A 17,500-nucleotide genomic window follows, 5' to 3' on the forward strand; every position below is an offset into this window, starting at 1 on the left:
ACGCAGGGTACCACCCTGCCACCAGAAACAATTTGGGGCTAAGCATCTTGCTCAGGGACACATCGGGGGACAGGGGGCAGGTGGACCGGGTGGAGCAGGCGCCTCTAGTACCAACTGAGCCACCATCGCCCCAGATGTCAGCCATTGTCTTTTTTGACATGGATTAGAGTAGCTACAGGCTTAACGCTAATCAATTATGAAGCCCTGTGAGAGAGACACTGGCTCTTCTCGCTGCTTCATTACATGAATCGGATCTTGGTTAAAGAGGCCCCTGGAGCCTCAATATGGCCACCCAGACAACTGAGCACTAAAACCTTGTTTTGTTCCCCCCCTCTCTTTCTCTCTTTCTGTCTCTCTTTCTCTCTCGCTCCCTCTCTCCCTGTGTGTCTCTCTCTCTTCCTCTCTCCATCTCTCTCTTCCTCTCTCCCTGACTTTCTCTCTTCCTCTCTCTTCCTCTCCCTCTCTTCCTCTCTCTTCCTCTCCCTCTCTTCCTCTTCCTCTCCCCCCCTCTCTCTCTCTCCCTCTCTCCCTCCCTCTCTCCCTCCCTCTCTCCCCATGCTGGCAGGATTTTGTTGTGTTGTTTTATTGTTATTTGGAGGCAAATTGGCGTCTGTTGACGACTGTGGTAATGTTGCAGATTAGACAGCTACTTTGAGGCGGATTAACAGATGAATGAGTGGCGGGCGGCTGTGCTGCTGGGTGGATGTTGGATGTGATGTGATGGGGAGCTGTTGCTGCTGCTGCTGCTGCTGTTGGCACTGATGATTTGCATCTTTTGTTGTTTCTTTTTAGGGTGTTTTTTCACCAGCTGTTTTCAATCTGGTGTATGTGTCTGTGTCTGTGTCTGTCTGTGTTTGTCTATGCGTGTGTGTGTATGTATTTACGTTTTTCTGTATTTGTTTATGTACATGGTCATGCTAATGTGTCTGTTTTTTTTTCTTTCTATTTTGAAGAATACCTGGCCGTCTCAACGACAGGCGAACTCCACTCGGGGAGCTAAATTGGATCTTCACGGCAATCACAGACACCATTGCCTGGAATGTGCTTCCCAGAGGTGCGTAATTACTTCCTCCTCATGTGTTTTTTTGTTGTTGTTTAAACTCTGCAGCCACACCGGCACACCTTCTTTTGATATACATTGTCCTTTTTCCCCATGTCTTAGCTGTGTTTTACTGCTGCAATGTGCACTGGTTGTGTTGTTGGTGGAGTAGCCCATGCAGATGTTGATGAAAAGATGAAAACTAAACATTTCACTCAAGGGTAGAGACAGTTTTCTTTTGGATCAGTAAGGGAAGGTGTACAGCAACACACACACACACATACACAACACACACACACACACACACACACACACACACACACACACACACACACACACACACATACACACACACACACACACATACACAACACATGTTGCACAAATCCAGCAATGCCACTCACTCACACTGGAGAATGTGGACGAGGCACAGACATGCATTCATTCATCATCTTCATTAAGCTCCGATCAGTTAATGTAAAATCAGCCAAAGAAAAACGCTACAGCAAATCATTGCACATTTGTTTACTAATTCGTTTGCATCCAATTAACTGCAATTTTCGGTTTGATGTGCCATAGTATCACCTGAAGGCGAAGAGCATTTTCATTAAAGGCAGTGAAATGCTCCCCATAGGAGAGGCCTTTGGGGCCTGTATAACCCTTATAATGTGCACTTTCATTAAACCATACACCACAATATATCACCTACTCCTTTAAGAGTCCAAAATGGCCACCCACACCCGGCCATGTTCCCCAAAGGAGCAGAGGAAGGAGTTTCACAGAAGCTCTCCCAATTTAACCCCCCCCCCTCCCTTTTTCCCTCTCTCCCTCTCTTCCTCTCTCTCTCTATTTAAAGTCCCCCTTTTTTTGAAATATCAGTCTCTGTTTTTCCACTCCCATACTCTGGTGTGCTGGCGATATTGGCCAACTGCAAAGGCTCATCTCTGGCGCCGGGCGGTTACATTGGCAACACTAACTTCACAGTAGGCGTTTGTGCCTGGCATGTGGCAAGCAGAGTTTTTTCAGAGACACGTGCACACCCATGCACACGTGAGTGTATGTGTGCGTACGCGCACGTGAGTGTATGTGTGCGTACACGCACACACACACACACACACACACACACACACACACACACACACACACACACACACACACACACACACACACACACACACACACTCACACACACACACACACACACACACACACACACACACACACACAGATACTCCTTATGTAATCTAACACTTAGTTATACAGTAGGCAGTAGGAGACACCTAGTTTTTCCCTGCTCCATGCGCATACTGCAACTTCCGTGACACTTCCAATGTGTTTTGAGCTGCACCTTGCAGCAGTCATGGTAGCCTACAGAAGCAAAGAGTGGAACTTGCACACCGGTAGCCGATGCAACAATTAATCTATTACTTTACATATATGCAAGTGATAAAAGTGCTACCAACTAGTGCATACAGCCTACAGGCAAAGAAACATGGTACAACAGCAGACTCTACGGTATATACAGTGCCCTCCATAATTATTGGCACCCCTGGTTGAGATGTGTTTTTTAGCTTCCAATTATTTTATTTTTTTTCTAAATAATATGGGACCTTAATGGAAAAAAAGAGAAAAATCCAACCTTCAATACAAGTGCATTTATTCAGTGGGGAAAAAAATCCCACATAAAGAAATAATTATTTGACATCAAATAATGTGTGTCACAATTATTAGCACCCCTGGTGTTAATATTTTGTACAACCCCCTTTTGCCAACAAAACAGCACCTAATCTTCTCCTATAATGTTTCACAAGATGGGAAAAGACAGAAAGAGGGATCTTCAGCCATTCCTCTTTGCAGAATCTCTCTAAATCATCCAGAGACCTGGGTCCTCTCCTCTGTACTCTCCTCTTCAGCTCACCCCACAGGTTATCAATGGGGTTGAGGTCAGGGGACTGAGATGGCCATGGGAGGAGCTTGATTTTGTGTCTGGTGAACCATTTCTGTGTAGATTTGGCCATATGTTTAGGGTCATTGTCTTGCTGAAAGACCCAGTGACGACCCAGCTTCAGCTTTCGGGCAGAGGGCAACAGATTTTGATTTAAAATGTCCTGGTATTTCAAAGCATTAATGATGCCATGCACCCTAACAAGGTTCCCAGGGCCTTTGGAAGCGAAACAGCCCCACAGCATCACTGACCCACCCCCATACTTCACAGTGGGTATGAGGTGCTTTTCAGCATGCACATCTTTCGTGGTACGCCAGACCCACTTAGAGTGTTTGTTGCCAAAAAGCTCAATCTTGGTCTCATCTGACCAAAGCACACGGTCCCAGTTGAAGCCCCAATACCGCTTGGCGAACTCCAGACGCTTGCGTTTATGATTGTGAGTGAGGAAAGGTTTTCTCCGTGCATGCCTCCCAAACAGCTTGTTGGCGTGTAGACAGCGCCTGATGGTTGATTTGGAGACTTTGTGACCCCAGGATGCTACCATTTGTTGTAATTCTGTAACAGTGAGCTTTGGAGATCTTTTGATTTCTCTTACCATCCTCATCACTGTGCGTGGTGGCAAAATAAACTTGGGTCCTCGTCCAGGCTTGTTTACCACTGTTCCAGTTGTTTTGAACTTCTTAATTATTCCTCTCACAGTGGATATGGGCAGCTGCAGTTGAGTGGCAATCTTCTTGTAGCCTCTGCCTGACCTGTGAAGGTCGACGCACATCTGCCTCACTTGTATGCTGTGTTCCTTTGTCTTTCCCATGTTTAAGAGTGGATAAGAGAAATGGCCTCGGTGTCACGTCATATTTATACCCCAGGGAAACAGGAAGTGATGAATTACTAATTAAATGTTCCTACATACTCTGGTAAACTTTGTAAACTACTGTAGAAATGACAGAAATGCTTCAATTATATTTATTTCCTGGGAATTGTTAAGGGTGCCAATAATTGTGGAACAGGTGATTTAATGAAAAATAATTATTTTTTAGTCAGGGATTTTTTTATTTTCTTACAATTCATTTGAGTTGAAGGCTACATTTTTCTACAATTTTCAGTGTGACAGTATTCTTCTGCAATAAACACTGAATTTATTTTAAGGCTTTTAACACATCTCAACCAGGGGTGCCAATAATTATGGAGGGCACTGTAGATAATGTGAAATTATGTAGACTCTTAGGTAGAATGGAAGAAGGCACAAGTTAGAATCAGAGGGACCTTTATTCCCATTGAACATGAATAAAATGCATTTGTTTTTGCATCAAGTATCATTACAATCCCCCATCACGCAATAAGGGACATTAAATCTTATTTCAGTTCACAAACCACTCAGCGAACTTCATTGCTGCTCACTTTGCAAAAAAACACAAGACTTGTTGTTTTTAATCTGGGCTGTGTATATGGATTCCCTCTATTGGCATTCCCCACCCCAGTGAGTTATATGCCCATACCTCACCGCCCGACCGGACTGGTTCTTTATCTCTTTTGTCTGTTTATCCTGAAGGTGTGCATCCTCCTCCTCTGTCGTTTACTCATTCCTCCCGTCCTACACATTGACTGTCGTTATCACTCGTTCTGTCATGCTGTCCGCCCTCGCTGCAGACCTCTCTTTTTTCCCCCACCTTGTGCTAATAGTCTATGAGTAAAGTACATGGAGTAATTACAATTTGGTAAGGTAGTGGTGCACACATCCAAGACACAGGTGCAGGACAAAAGGTGAGACACGATGAAAATAAAGGTGGTGAAGAGCACACCGCTCAGAAACGTTCACTTGGGAAAATAATAGCCAAAGGAAAACGGGAGCAGTGTGCAGACATTCCACCTTTATTTTCACAGTGATTAATATTTGGTCAATGTCAAGATTCAGAGTTGATGTTGAGTTCTACATGTTCTCCTTTCATCTGTCTCACACATGAACTTCTATTTTCTCTCCTGTCATTCTGTCCGCCCAATGGACTCTGACAAAGATGTGGCAGAACATAGTCCTCAGCACCTTATTTGGCAAAATCATTTTTTTTTTTTAGCTCACATCTGAGCTACTCCAGTTAGCTTAGCATTCTTGCTTGAAGTAGTTGTCTCCCTTTAACCCTCTAGCTACCAGGATTTTTTTTGAATAGGTCGGAATTCTACCAGGAATTCTAAGGAAAATTTGACATTTTGGTCATATTTTAAATAATGTCAAATAACTTGAAAAGAAATGAAAAGTGTCAATTACAAGTTACTTTCATATTAAAGTAGAGAAAACACACTTTCAAATGGTATATCATTTATGGATAATTAATTGTTCAGTATTCCCATAGAGTGCCTTTGATGTGGATTAAATGATAAAAATGTGATAAAATCCGATATTATCTAGGCCTATCTATCTATATATCTATATATTTAGGCCTATCTATCTATCTATCGATCTCTCTATACATCTATCTATCTATCCTTCGTCTATCCATCCATCCATCCAGGGTCAAAGTTGAACAATGATCATGTGACGACAACAAATGTCGTTCACCCAAAAGTCCTGTTTTCAAGCGGTTTCAAGCGGTATAACTGTAATGGACTACACTAGCTAATAATGTTTGAACTAAACCATGCCAAAGACGTGTAAGGATAACCGTAGAAGTGTCCGCGATAGCAGACAGGACATGAATGGAGCTGTAAGGAAGTTTCCCCTCCCAATTTGGCACAGGTAAGACGCGCCAGGCATCACCGAGTAATACGGAATTGAAATGATACAAACACCACGTTGGTAAGCTATTATTGGAAGTTAGCATTCAACTCAACGTCTTCACGCACATTTTTATGAAGGACACGTGGAGTAGTAACAGTCCTTGACTGCTTTGCCAAAGCTGACACGCAAAATGAGTAGCCTATCATGCTGCGCTTCCAGATGCGCTGTTACGCAGAGCTGTCGCTGTCTGTTGTTCCAGGAAACTAAGATAGTTGGATACCAACATATGGTTTGACTCTGAAAACACATCGAAGACAGTTTACATTTTTAATATGTAGCGTGTAGACATCGGCTGGACAGTTGTGTTTGCTATTTAGGACCTTGGCAGAACTCATCACAGTTGAACACCATCTCATAAGCCTAATAAAACAACATGATCTAAAAATAGCCTAAATAGTCATAAACATGTGCTGTTGACCATGAAAATAGATCGAAGAGGGTTGGAAGTTTTCATATTTAGTGTATATTGGTTGTAGAAACAGAATGGTTGTGTTTGTAGCCATCCAATCTCGGACGGCCGTCATTTGAATTGAGGGCAGATTGCCAAATCGCATAAAGCGGCGCATCTCGTAATAAAATCTAAATACTGAAAAATAATATAATATAAACATATAGTTTTTATACTGAAAGTATATCGAGGAGGGTCTGTAATATTGAGCTAAAGTGTTTGAAAGCTGGAAAAACTGCATGATGACGGCCGTTCAGCCGTATTTTCATATGAAAATATTCCGGCCGGCCGCGGCCGTTCTGGTACAGATCCAGCCGGACGTTCACGGCCGTTATGGTAGCTAGAGGGTTAATGCACTTGATTTTTTTTGTCTTTTACGACTTTATTGATGACAGGACAGTTTGAGAGGTGGACAGGAAGCGAGTGGGGAGAGAGATGGGGAGGGGTTGGCAAATGACTGGTGATGAGGAATTGAACCCGGGTCGGCCGCATGGCAGACGAGTGCCCTACCGGTTGGCCACGGCAGGGCCAATCCACCTGCCACCCCCCCCCATCATTTTTGATTTTTAGTTTAAGTGTAATATGCTATGGGCAATAACCTAAACAAACAAACTGTCATCCAATTCCTTCACTCACATTTCTGCCCACTACACTCTGTTGATGACATGGCAGAATTAGAAACTTTAGTCCTTAGCACTTTATTGAAGTTAGAACTGACTGTTTTCTGTCCACCCTGTCAACCTCTCTCTCTCTCTCTCTCTCTCTCTCTCTCTCTCTCTCTCTCTCTCTCTCTCTCTCTCTCTCTCTCTCTCTCTCTCTCTCTCTCTCTCTCTCTCTCTCTCTCTCTCTCTGCCCTTTTCTCTCCCTCTCTCTCTCTCTCTGCCCTTTTCTCCCTCTCTCTGCTGCAGACCTCTTCCAGAAGCTGTTCAGACAGGACCTGCTGGTGGCCAGCCTCTTTCGTAACTTCCTATTGGCCGAGAGGATAATGAGGTCGTACAACTGCACGCCAGTCAGCAGCCCTCGCCTCCCGCCAACCTACATGCACGCCATGTGGTAAGCCCTCACACACTAGCATACACACACACACACACACACACACACACACACACACACACACACACACACACACACACACACACACACACACACACACACACACACACACACACACCGGTATAGTGTACTAACACTCAGGTACCCACTCACACACACACACGCTGACAAGCTCACACTCTTTCAAACAAACACACATTCACACACTCACTCACTCAAGCACTCACATGCACGCACACACACACACACACACACACACACACACACACACACACACACACACACACACACACACACACACACACACACACACACACACACACACACACACACACACAAATACAAATATATTGCACAGAAAAACATCTATTTCAAATCACGATCTAATTAGCACAGCACGATGTCGCAATATGGGTAATAATATTCAAATATATCATAATGTGTGACAAGACAAAGCCGAGCAATACAGCAATAACGACACATGCGACACTTGATATGATAGCACATGATATGATCAAATTTGATGACATTAAAGTTGCAATGTTTGCCATCTGCCAACACGTCGAGAAAAGGCACACGACAGTAGACTTTGCTTAATTAGCTGATTTTTCACGTGACATCCAACACCTTTGATTCAATGCGGTTGAAACAGGAAAAGTAGCATCCAATGGCGTAGAGAAGACAGACATACATTTACAGCACCCTGTATTATATCAGTTTTCCTGCTTAGTTTCAAAACGGAATTTGTCTAACGTCCCTGGTGAAAAAGGTTAATTATCACATCTCTAAATAGTCACATCTAGACTGATAGCACATATACATTTAGTATGTAAGCACATATCAACACATTTCCTCAACATCTAACTAAAGTCGTCGCTGCAAGTTAATGCACAGAGGCCAAAATACAAGGGTGGCAAATTCATTTTAGTGTGGGAAGTTTCATGGATAAATTCGACCAACCTTGTCACGGGTCTTCATTAATTCCACATTGCACCAGTAAGAGACGAGTGTGAAGGTTCAATGAACAGGGTTGAAGAGCACAGTTTTGCTCCAAATATTGCAATGCACACAACATTACGGGTGACGTATCGGAGTTCAAAAAAGGAGAAATTCTTGGTGCCCATGTTGCTGGTGTATCTTTGACCAAGACAACAAGTCTGTGTGGTGTATCAAGGTTCACGGTATCCAAGGTAATGTCTGCACTGGGGACTACATACAGTACTGCTCACAAGTCAGTGGCTTGCATGGTACCATTGGAAGCATGTGTTGGTCCTTATGTGTGTAATGTATGCTGCAGTGCTGTGTTGTGTCGAATGCTGCACTCGACATTCGCGTATAGAAACAGGCCCTTGTGTATTGTAACGTCCTTAGGCTTTTTTTCCCGCCTTCTTTCTCACGGAAGGGAATCTCCATAGAGATGTCCGTGGAAACACAGCAACCTGCTTTGTCGTGGCTGCCTGGCTGCAGTGCCAGGGGTGCTGCCAGGGGGAGGGGGAGGGGGACAAAGGGGACAGTTGTCCCGGGCCCAGGAAGAGAGGGGGCCCAAAATTGGGTCGTCATTACACTGTATCTATTGGGCTGGTTGGGGGCCCTTTCAGATGACTTTGTCCTGGGCCCGGCTAAAGCTGTCAGCGGCCCTGATAGCTGCATATGCTAAACCGTACCCAGCAGAGTGCAATTACCAACCTCGAAAAAAGAAAAAAAGAAAAAGAATGCTACATTTTATTTATTTATGATGACATTTTCCTCTGGGTTTCTTTGCCTGGCATGCATTAAGTTTGCTTCAAAACACACCCTCGCTTCTCTTCTCACATTGTGTCTTTCTCGCTCACTCTATCTCTATCTCTATCTCTCTCTCTCTCTCTCTCTCTCTCTCTCTCTCTCTCTCTCTCTCCTTCCCCATGAGTTGTCTTCATCAGTGTCATGCCGACAACTCACTCTGACAATTTTTGAATCCGATCAGCCGCACACACACGTGGCCTTGCAGTTTAGTTGTGTAACTCCGCAGCACTGGTTAATGAGCCACTCCTCTCCTCTCACACCGTGATTGAGTTAAGATGAGCCTAGTCTCTCTTTTTTCCCCCCGTCTTAACATCTTCTCTTTATGTGCACTGTCCTGATATGAGCTTTACAAGCGAGCAGCAGCACAGCCTTACCACGTGCATGAGACACGGTGGTGGCTCCACCCTTGTGGGGGGACCTAGGCAAAATACAACCATAGGCCCCCCCTTGAGTTGTTTTTGCTGTCACTTAGCATTGCGGGGCTGACTGATGGGGCCCCCTTCAATGGGCATTATTTGCTGGGGCCCTAAGCAACTGCCTAGTCTGTCTATTGGTAAAAGCTGCTCTGATGAGACGATATGATGCCAACCCACCCAATGCGTTTTTCTATCCTTCGCCACAGTCTGTGCCACTAAATTGATTAAAAAAAGAATATATTGCGTTTAAGGAAGAAAAGGAGGAATTAAAGGACCTGGAAGTGAAGCTGTGACTGTGTGTATGAAGAGGCAGAGAGGAGGGTTGGGGAAGAGGAGAGAGAAGGGAGGCGGAGAGTTGAAAAAGCAAAAGGTGTTGATGGATGATAGCACACGGATGTGAAACAGCAATTGTTATTCAAATGAGAGCATGCTCTCTTTAATATTAATTTGGGAGGGGGTACGGACGGGGCTGTGTTTGTTTGTATTTGTTTGTGTTTGTTTGTAGGAAGTGAGTGTGTGTGTGTGTGTGCGTGTGTGTGCGTGTTTGTGTCCGTGTTTGTGTGCGTGTTTGTGTGTGTGTGTGTGTGCGTGTCTGTGTGTGTGTGTGTGTGTGTGTGTGTGTGTGTGTGTGTGTGTGTGTGTGTGTGTGTGTGTGTGTAAGCGCTTCCAGCCTAACCCGGGCCAAACAAATCCAACCCAATCTAGCCCAGTTTAACTCGACCCCCTCGCATCACACGAGCCAGCCAGCCCAACCCAATAGAACCCAGCTCAGCACCACCTCTCCCTGCACCATACAGTACGACCAACCTAACACAGCCCAATCCAGCTCAGCCAAACCCACCCCAACCTCTCTGCACCACACAGCCCCAGCCCCTGTGCACCACTGCTTTTATGGCTCCTGCCTGGTTTCAGAAGGGAGGTGTGTGTCTGTCTGTCTCTGTCTGTCTGACGGTCTGTCTGACGGTCGGTCGGTCGGTCGGTCGGTCGGTCGGTCGGTCTGTCTGTCTGTCTGTCTGTCTGTCTGTCTGTCTGTCTGTCTGTCTGTCTGTCTGTCTGTCTGTCTGTCTGTCTGTCTGTCTGTCTGTCTGTCTGTCTGTCTGTCTGTCTGTCTGTCTGTCTGTCTGTCTGTCTGTCTGTCTGTCTGTCTGTCTGTCTGTCTGTCTGTCTGTCTGTCTGTCTGTGTGTGTGTGTGTGTGTGTGTGTGTGTGTGTGTGTGTGTGTGTGTGTGCGCGTGTGCGCGTGTGCGCGTGTGCGCGTGTGTGCGTGCGTGCGTGCGTGCGTGCGTGCGTGCGTGCGTGCGTATCAGTGCGTGTGTTTGTGTGTGTGCGTGCGCACAGATTTGTGTGTGTCGCTCTGGTTCTCTCTCTAGTTCTCTCTCTGTGTCTGTGTGTGTCGTACTGTATACCGCAAGGCCACTGCAGTACGGTAGGGGGTGTCTGCAGCAGAGTCGCCACTGGTCCTCATATCAGGAGGGCTGGCTGGCCAGACTCTGTGTGTGTGCGTGTGGAACACGGAGAACTTTGAAGAGAGCAGCGCGGGCGGGCTTGCTCTCACTTGAGGAAAAGGCATAAAGGGACAAAGCCGTGTGTTGTCATTATGAAACCGTCCACCTGTTACGTCTGCTGCTGTATTATGTATTAATATCATGTCTGTGCAGAACCGTATTATGTGTTGAACAAAGGAGTCTGGGTTTGTTTTGTTTCATTTAATGTAATGTTTGTTCAGCTGGATTTATATCTTGACAAAACGCAAGATGTCCAGACTCTTACAGTACATGATGAACAGTTATGAAGAGCACCATCTTCTGCACTCCAGCGAAAAAGTTTTATACAGCTGTCGTGACAAAGTTATAAAGCTGTTGCAGTTATGAAACCGCCAACCTGTTACATCTGGGACCTATATCACTGACATTGAACGTCTGCTGGTCTCTGAAGATCTGGTCAGGTCCCTGTCTGTGTGGAGCTCAGATAAGGGAGAGGACTTAGTTGTATACAGGTGTCGTGACAAAGTGACAAAGCCATGTTCAAGAATGAGAATACATTCTCTGACTAAGGCACTCCAATTCAAAATGTCTTTATTAATTTGACAAGTCCTAGTCAGAGAATGTATTCTCATTCTTGAACCTGGGTACAGAAAACCTTGGACTGAAGAGCATCCCAACCCAAGAAACAACAAACTATCTGGATAAGAGCATGCCATACTCTGCAAACTTTAAGTGACAAAGCTATGTGTTGTAGTTATGAAACGGTCCATCTGCTACATCTGGGACCATCACTGACATTGTGAATGTCGACAGCGGAGCTGCTGGTCTCGGGAGAGCTGGCCAGCCTCTGTCTGTGTGGAGAATAGAGAGGAGGGGATCTTAAGTAGTGTGGCACCCATACCATTTTTTGGCCCCGATACTGATACCCGACTGTGCAGTATAGGCCGATACCGATACTACTCTGTTTGAAATTTATTTAACTTTGTCAGGCTGCTGCTTACCTTTGTGAAACAGGAAAAGACTAATACTGTACAAAGTGAATCCAGTATAACTTTTAATATTTTTTAAAGTACCTCTGATATCAAATAACTAAGATCAAGGCTGCGTTCAAGTTGTGTCATACGAGTATCTGTAAATGGTATCGTGCCCTATTTGTTGGTACACGCCGATACCACCATTTTAGTGCAGTATCGGGACCCCGGCCGTTACTGATATCGGTATCGGTGCAACACTAGTCTTAAGCTACGTTCACATACAATACTCGCTTCTCACTTACTCGCCTATTCGACACTCACTCATGGAACGTTCCCGCGGCTTTAACTGCCAATGCACAAGCGAGAAGTACCGAACTCTGCATTCCAATTGGTTACTCGCTTACTCACCTCGCTCAAAGTTGAAATATTTTTTAACTCGGAACCCGCTCGCATCGCATCCCCTGTACTACAATCCTCGCCTACTCGCCTACTCGCCTCGCTGGAACACATAGACATCCGGTTGACTTCACTTGCTTAGCGAGTAACTAGTAGCGATGTGTGTGAACGAGGCTTTACACTCTCATGAGGAACAGACCTGAAGCACCTCGTCTACTGCACTACAACTGAAAGTTGCACGTAGGTGCCATTGCAAAGTGACAAAACCTTGCCCATACCACCACATGTGGCATGAGCAGGGGCGGTGCTAGCTTGGGGAGGGCAAGCACGGAATGTGCCCCAGGTCTCCGGGCCCTCTCATTACTTGTGGGGGACCCTATGGTGACCTTGGCAGACTGTATGGGGGGAGCTAGCAGTGTTTTGCCCAGGGCCCGATGTGCAATCATCCCGTCACTGGGCATGACCATGAAGTATTATGTCTGTGCAGGACCATTATTTTATGTTGATCAGACATTGTACACAGGTGTCTGGGTTTGTGGAGGTGGCTTTATATCTTGAAGAGAGGAAGAGGTGTTACCACCACCATTCGGGATATAGGATTTGAAGGATGAGTACCATTGTTGATCAAAGCTTGTACGGAGGTGTTGGTGGGTTTGTGTAGCTGGCTTTGTAGTGACGGAACCTTGGGTTGTTATTTCGTAACTTTCTACAGTGTCTGAGGTGGTATAACGTGCGTGCGTGTGTGTAGAGTTCAGAGAACAAAGAGGAGGGGAATTCATGTGGCATGGTCATATCATACAATACTAGGCAAAATACTGCAGTTTACTTCTCAACTTTCTGGCATGTGCCATATCAAATTATTCATCTTGTACAGTAGTCAAATGTATTAACTACAAACAAGTTTTGATTTAAAAAATTAAATAAAACAATTATGTCATCATTTTTTTAGATGCAGCCTGATTGCCACATACGTGTATGCCTGGATCATAAAGTATGAGAGAGTGGTCCGCATACTGGGCATGAGCTCCAAACAATATAAACTTTATTTCATTAAACAAAAGGCGACGCTTTGATCCAACCTTCCTCAGGCAAAGAGAACAATAGTCAGGGAAGACTTTTTTTCCCTCATTGCCTGTGGAAGATCCCACTGATGGATCGAAACGTTGCCGTTTGTTTAATGAAATAAAGTTTATATTGTTTGGAGCTCATGGCCAGTGTGTGGACCACTCTTTCACACTGTCTACCACTTTTTTCTGGCACCCGGATTATTGCATTTGCTCACCCCAACCTCCAAACACCAGGGTCATGAAGTATGCCAAAGCCAGTTTTAAATATTCATCAAAAGTTATTTTTTTTACACTGGTGTCTGTGAGTTTGTGTTTTGTTGTTTTGAGAACATTCCGCAGTCAGCAGTCCACCTGTTAAGTCTAGGGACCTCCACTGACTTTCGATGTCTGCACTGCAGCAGACGTGTACTTTACAAAAGAGATATTGAGATTTACTGTCTGGTGATTTGTATGCGTTTTGGTGTCTGATGTAGACAAATGAGGTCCAGCTTGTTGACTTTGTGTGCGAGCGACGGCGGTGTCTGAAAAACTCCTATTCAGCGTTAAGCAGTACGGCCAGACAGATGCTGTCACAGGTGTCAGTGTGGTGTGGTGCGGTGGTGGTGGACGAGGAGGAGGACCTTGAGACTAAGTGTGTGTGTGTGTGTGTGTGTGTGTGCGTGCGTGCATGCTTGCACGCTTGCGTGCGTGCGTGCGCGCTTGCGTGCGTTAGTGTGTGTGTGTGTGTGTGTGGCTGTGTCTGTGTCTATGTGCGTGTCTGTGTCTGTGTCTCTGTTTGTGAATGCTTGCGTGTGTCAGTGTGTGTGTCAGTGTGTTGTGGTGGTTGCGGAGGAGGAGGGCCAAGAGACGTTGCGTTTGTGTTTTCTGCTGACTCAAGTGCCGCTGGCCACACAGCAATCAGGTTCCCTAACTAATATTTTATACCTCGACATCACCCCGACGTCTGGGATCTTGACCTCTCTTTTTTATATTCTATCTTTCCTTTCTCTCACTCCTTCTGTCACTCTCTCTCTCGCGCGCTCACTCTCTTTCCCCTTCTCTCCATCATGGTTCTATCTGGTTATACCTCTCCCTCCCTCTCTCTCTCTCTCTCTCTCTCTCTCTCTCTCTCTCTCTCTCTCTCTCTCTCTCTCTCTCTCTCTCTCTCTCTCTCTCTCTCTCTCTGGGGACTCTTTTTATACCTCCACAGCCTGTGGAGCTCCTGAGCCTGTCAGGGCTATAAAAGAACAGAGCAGAGGAGGATGCCGGCTGGCTGGCTGGCTGCTGGGAACAAACAAGCACATGGGGCCTGGAGGGCCTGCAACAGCACCAGCAGCAGCCCTCACTAAATGGTGCAGCTTGTGGCCCCCTCTGGCAGGCCTAGTCAGGCGGCAAAAGGAGGGCCGCAACAGCAGAGGAGATTCTAGGGTCAGATGGGGCCCCCAAGCGAAACATTTAAAACAAAATTGCACCCACTGTAGTAAAGAGTGAGCCGTTATTCAGCCGTATAGGGGCTTGGGGGCCCCAAGCGACTGCCTGCCTCGCCTGGTGACAAGATGCGCCTCTGAGCAGCAGCCCTCACTAAATGGTGCAGCTTGTCCCCTCCGGCAGGCCTAGTCAGGCGGCAAAAGGAGGGCCCATAATAGAAGCACCCAGAGTGCTTTGAGGTGGAGGAGGAGGAGGAGGAGGATGCTTTTAAGGAAGAAGAAGATGATGAAGAAGAAGAAGAAGGAGGAGGAGAAGAAGAAGAAGAAGAAGAAGCAGGAGGAGGAGAATGAGAAGAAGAAGAAGGAGGAGGAGAAGAAGAAGAAGGAGGAGGAGAAGAAGAAGAAGAAGCAGAGAGACCAGGAATGAAGGAAGTGATGAGGGTGGTGAAAGTGGTGGGAAATGGTTGAGGGAAAAGAGGAAGCTGCGGGGGAAAAGAAAAAAACGTTTAGCCTGGAAGAACGAATGTAAGTTGGGATGATGGAGGAGCCTTTTCAAGAAGAAAGCAGGGAGGAAGGAAGGAAGGTGAGATGAGGTGGTGGAGGTGGGCGGTGGTTAAGGGAAAAGGATGAAGTGAAAAAAAAGACGAGGGAGTGTCGGCGTGGCTGTTTTTCCTGCTTCAGGAGGATGTCTTTAAAGTGGTGATGTGAAGTGGGGTGGGGTGGGGTGCGGTGCGGTGGTGGAGGGTGGTGATGGAGATCGGGATGGGGGGGTTGGATGGTTAAGGAAAAAGGGGAAAGCTGGAGGGGGGTTGCTCTTGTTTTGATGTGTGTTGCATGTTGCATTTGATATAAGTGAGGGGGAATAGTTGAAAAAAAGCAGAAAAAGGAACACTCATGTTACGTTTGATGTGCATGAGAAAATGGTTGAGGAAGAAGGGAGAGAACCTGAGGAAATGCTAAAAAGTGGATGACCGTTAAGCCTGGAAGAAGGAGCTCTGACGTGATAGGCGGATTCTTTGATGTGCACTCCACGTTACATTTAATGTGCATGGGGCAAAGACGGTAAAAACTCAAAGACTCATAGCAGTCTGGAAGAACTTGGTGTGTGTCTGTGTGTGTGTTACACATTATTTGATGTGCATGTGTGTTACACATCATTTTATGTGCATGGGGGAAATGCTTAATGAAAGCACTCTTAGAATAAGTAGAGGGTGTGTGTGTTTTTTTTTGATGTGCGTTACACAACACGGTGAATTAAATACGGCTCCTAGAGAGCCTCCACCCCACTTCGCGGTGATCAAAGGCAACAGCAACCGCAAGCAGCTTTCGACAGCATCACTCCACTCCACTCCGCTCCACTCCACTCCAGCTGACCAAGATCCACTCTGTACTCCACAACGTCCCTTCATCTTTTAGCATCCCATCTGCCCCTCTAAGTGCAGTTCTTTTAGGATCCAGTCTGTCTGAAAGACCATATACTAGACTAGAGGTAGTATAGTTTATGCTGTGTCTTTTAAAAACCTCTTTACAATCCAAAGAGTTTGATGGAACATGAAAAGCCTAGTAGTTTTACTCAGGGAAGCCGACAGGGGGAAACAAAATGGCTCAGTTGTCCCGGGCCCAGGGAGACAGGGGGGGGCAGAATTGGCTTCTCATTACATTGAATGTATTGGTTGGTGGGGCCCTTTCAGATGACTTTGTCCTGGGCACGCCAAAAGCTGTCAGAAGTTTCTTCTTCATAGACTTGGTTGGTGGCCACTGGGCCTACGTCAGGCAACTCTTGCATATGAGTCAAGGAGAAATAAAGTTTGTTAAGTAAAAAAACCTTTATTGTAAACTGAGCCATAGTCTAAAAACGCTGACCGGTTTCAACCTCACCAGGTCTTCGTCAGGGCGTGTCAAGAAAGAATTCACATTGGGTGACCTATTTGTCAGTTTAAAATGTGCTAACTTACAACATTTCTCCAATAAGTTGAGACAATAAGTTGGGGCAGCGAAAGGCAATAAACATCAGAATAAGCAACAACACAACACAAGGACACTCAGTTGTAGTGCGTTTCATTCATATCCCTGTTCAGGAAGTGGTACAGTAACAATGATCTAGTTCATCTTTGTTTGCAAGGTCGCCATTTAGTCTTTCGCCTGTTTCTCTCTCTCTCTCTCTCTCTCTCCTCGAACTGGAGTCATTTATCTGCACGAGGTCACGCATTAGATGAATCAATAGCTGCTAATGACGCTCCATGGGGTGATTGGCAACATCCTCTCTCTCTCTCTCTCTCTCTCTCTCTCTCTCTCTCTCTCTCTCTCTCTCTCTCTCTCTCTCTCTCTCTCTCTCTCTCTCTCCCCTGAGGCGTCTGAGCTCCGACTTTTCCTCAATCAGGAAGCGCTGCTTGGAACCGCTCGGATCTTGTTTCTTCATCATCACGTTTATGTTATTCTCCGCAATATCCGTAATATGCAATCTCTTTTCCGTCGTGAAATAGCCGTAGTGGCCTAATTGGTAATAAAAAAACTAAAACAAAAGAGCAAACATAATCTCAGTCTCCCTGAGTACTTCTCAGCTGGGCGGTTTCATTTTTTTCTGAATGTGTTATCATGGTGTTCAGGGTTGCATTTCTCGAAAGCATAGTTGCTAACTAGGGTATCTACTTTGTCTTTGGGCAACTACCCAAGCTAACTGGCTAACAACTACACTTTCGAGAAATACACCTCAGATCTGCA

The 17,500-nt window shown here is 45.7% G+C and overlaps 1 protein-coding gene across 4 annotated transcripts in view; it reads left to right on the plus strand.

Annotated features, from left to right (window-relative positions):
• Positions 1-17,500, plus strand: part of rptor (regulatory associated protein of MTOR, complex 1) — a 361,851-nt gene that overhangs the window by 211,271 nt on the left and 133,080 nt on the right. For all 4 annotated transcript variants that reach the window (XM_063201318.1, XM_063201331.1, XM_063201308.1 and 1 more), the window contains exons 9-10: positions 954-1,054; positions 7,111-7,255. In XM_063201318.1, coding sequence (XP_063057388.1) covers positions 954-1,054; positions 7,111-7,255 — 246 coding nt within the window. The remainder of the gene's footprint in view (positions 1-953; positions 1,055-7,110; positions 7,256-17,500) is intronic.

This window comes from Engraulis encrasicolus, chromosome 1 (genome assembly GCF_034702125.1).
Source record: "Engraulis encrasicolus isolate BLACKSEA-1 chromosome 1, IST_EnEncr_1.0, whole genome shotgun sequence".
In the NCBI taxonomy this organism is placed as follows: domain Eukaryota; kingdom Metazoa; phylum Chordata; class Actinopteri; order Clupeiformes; family Engraulidae; genus Engraulis; species Engraulis encrasicolus.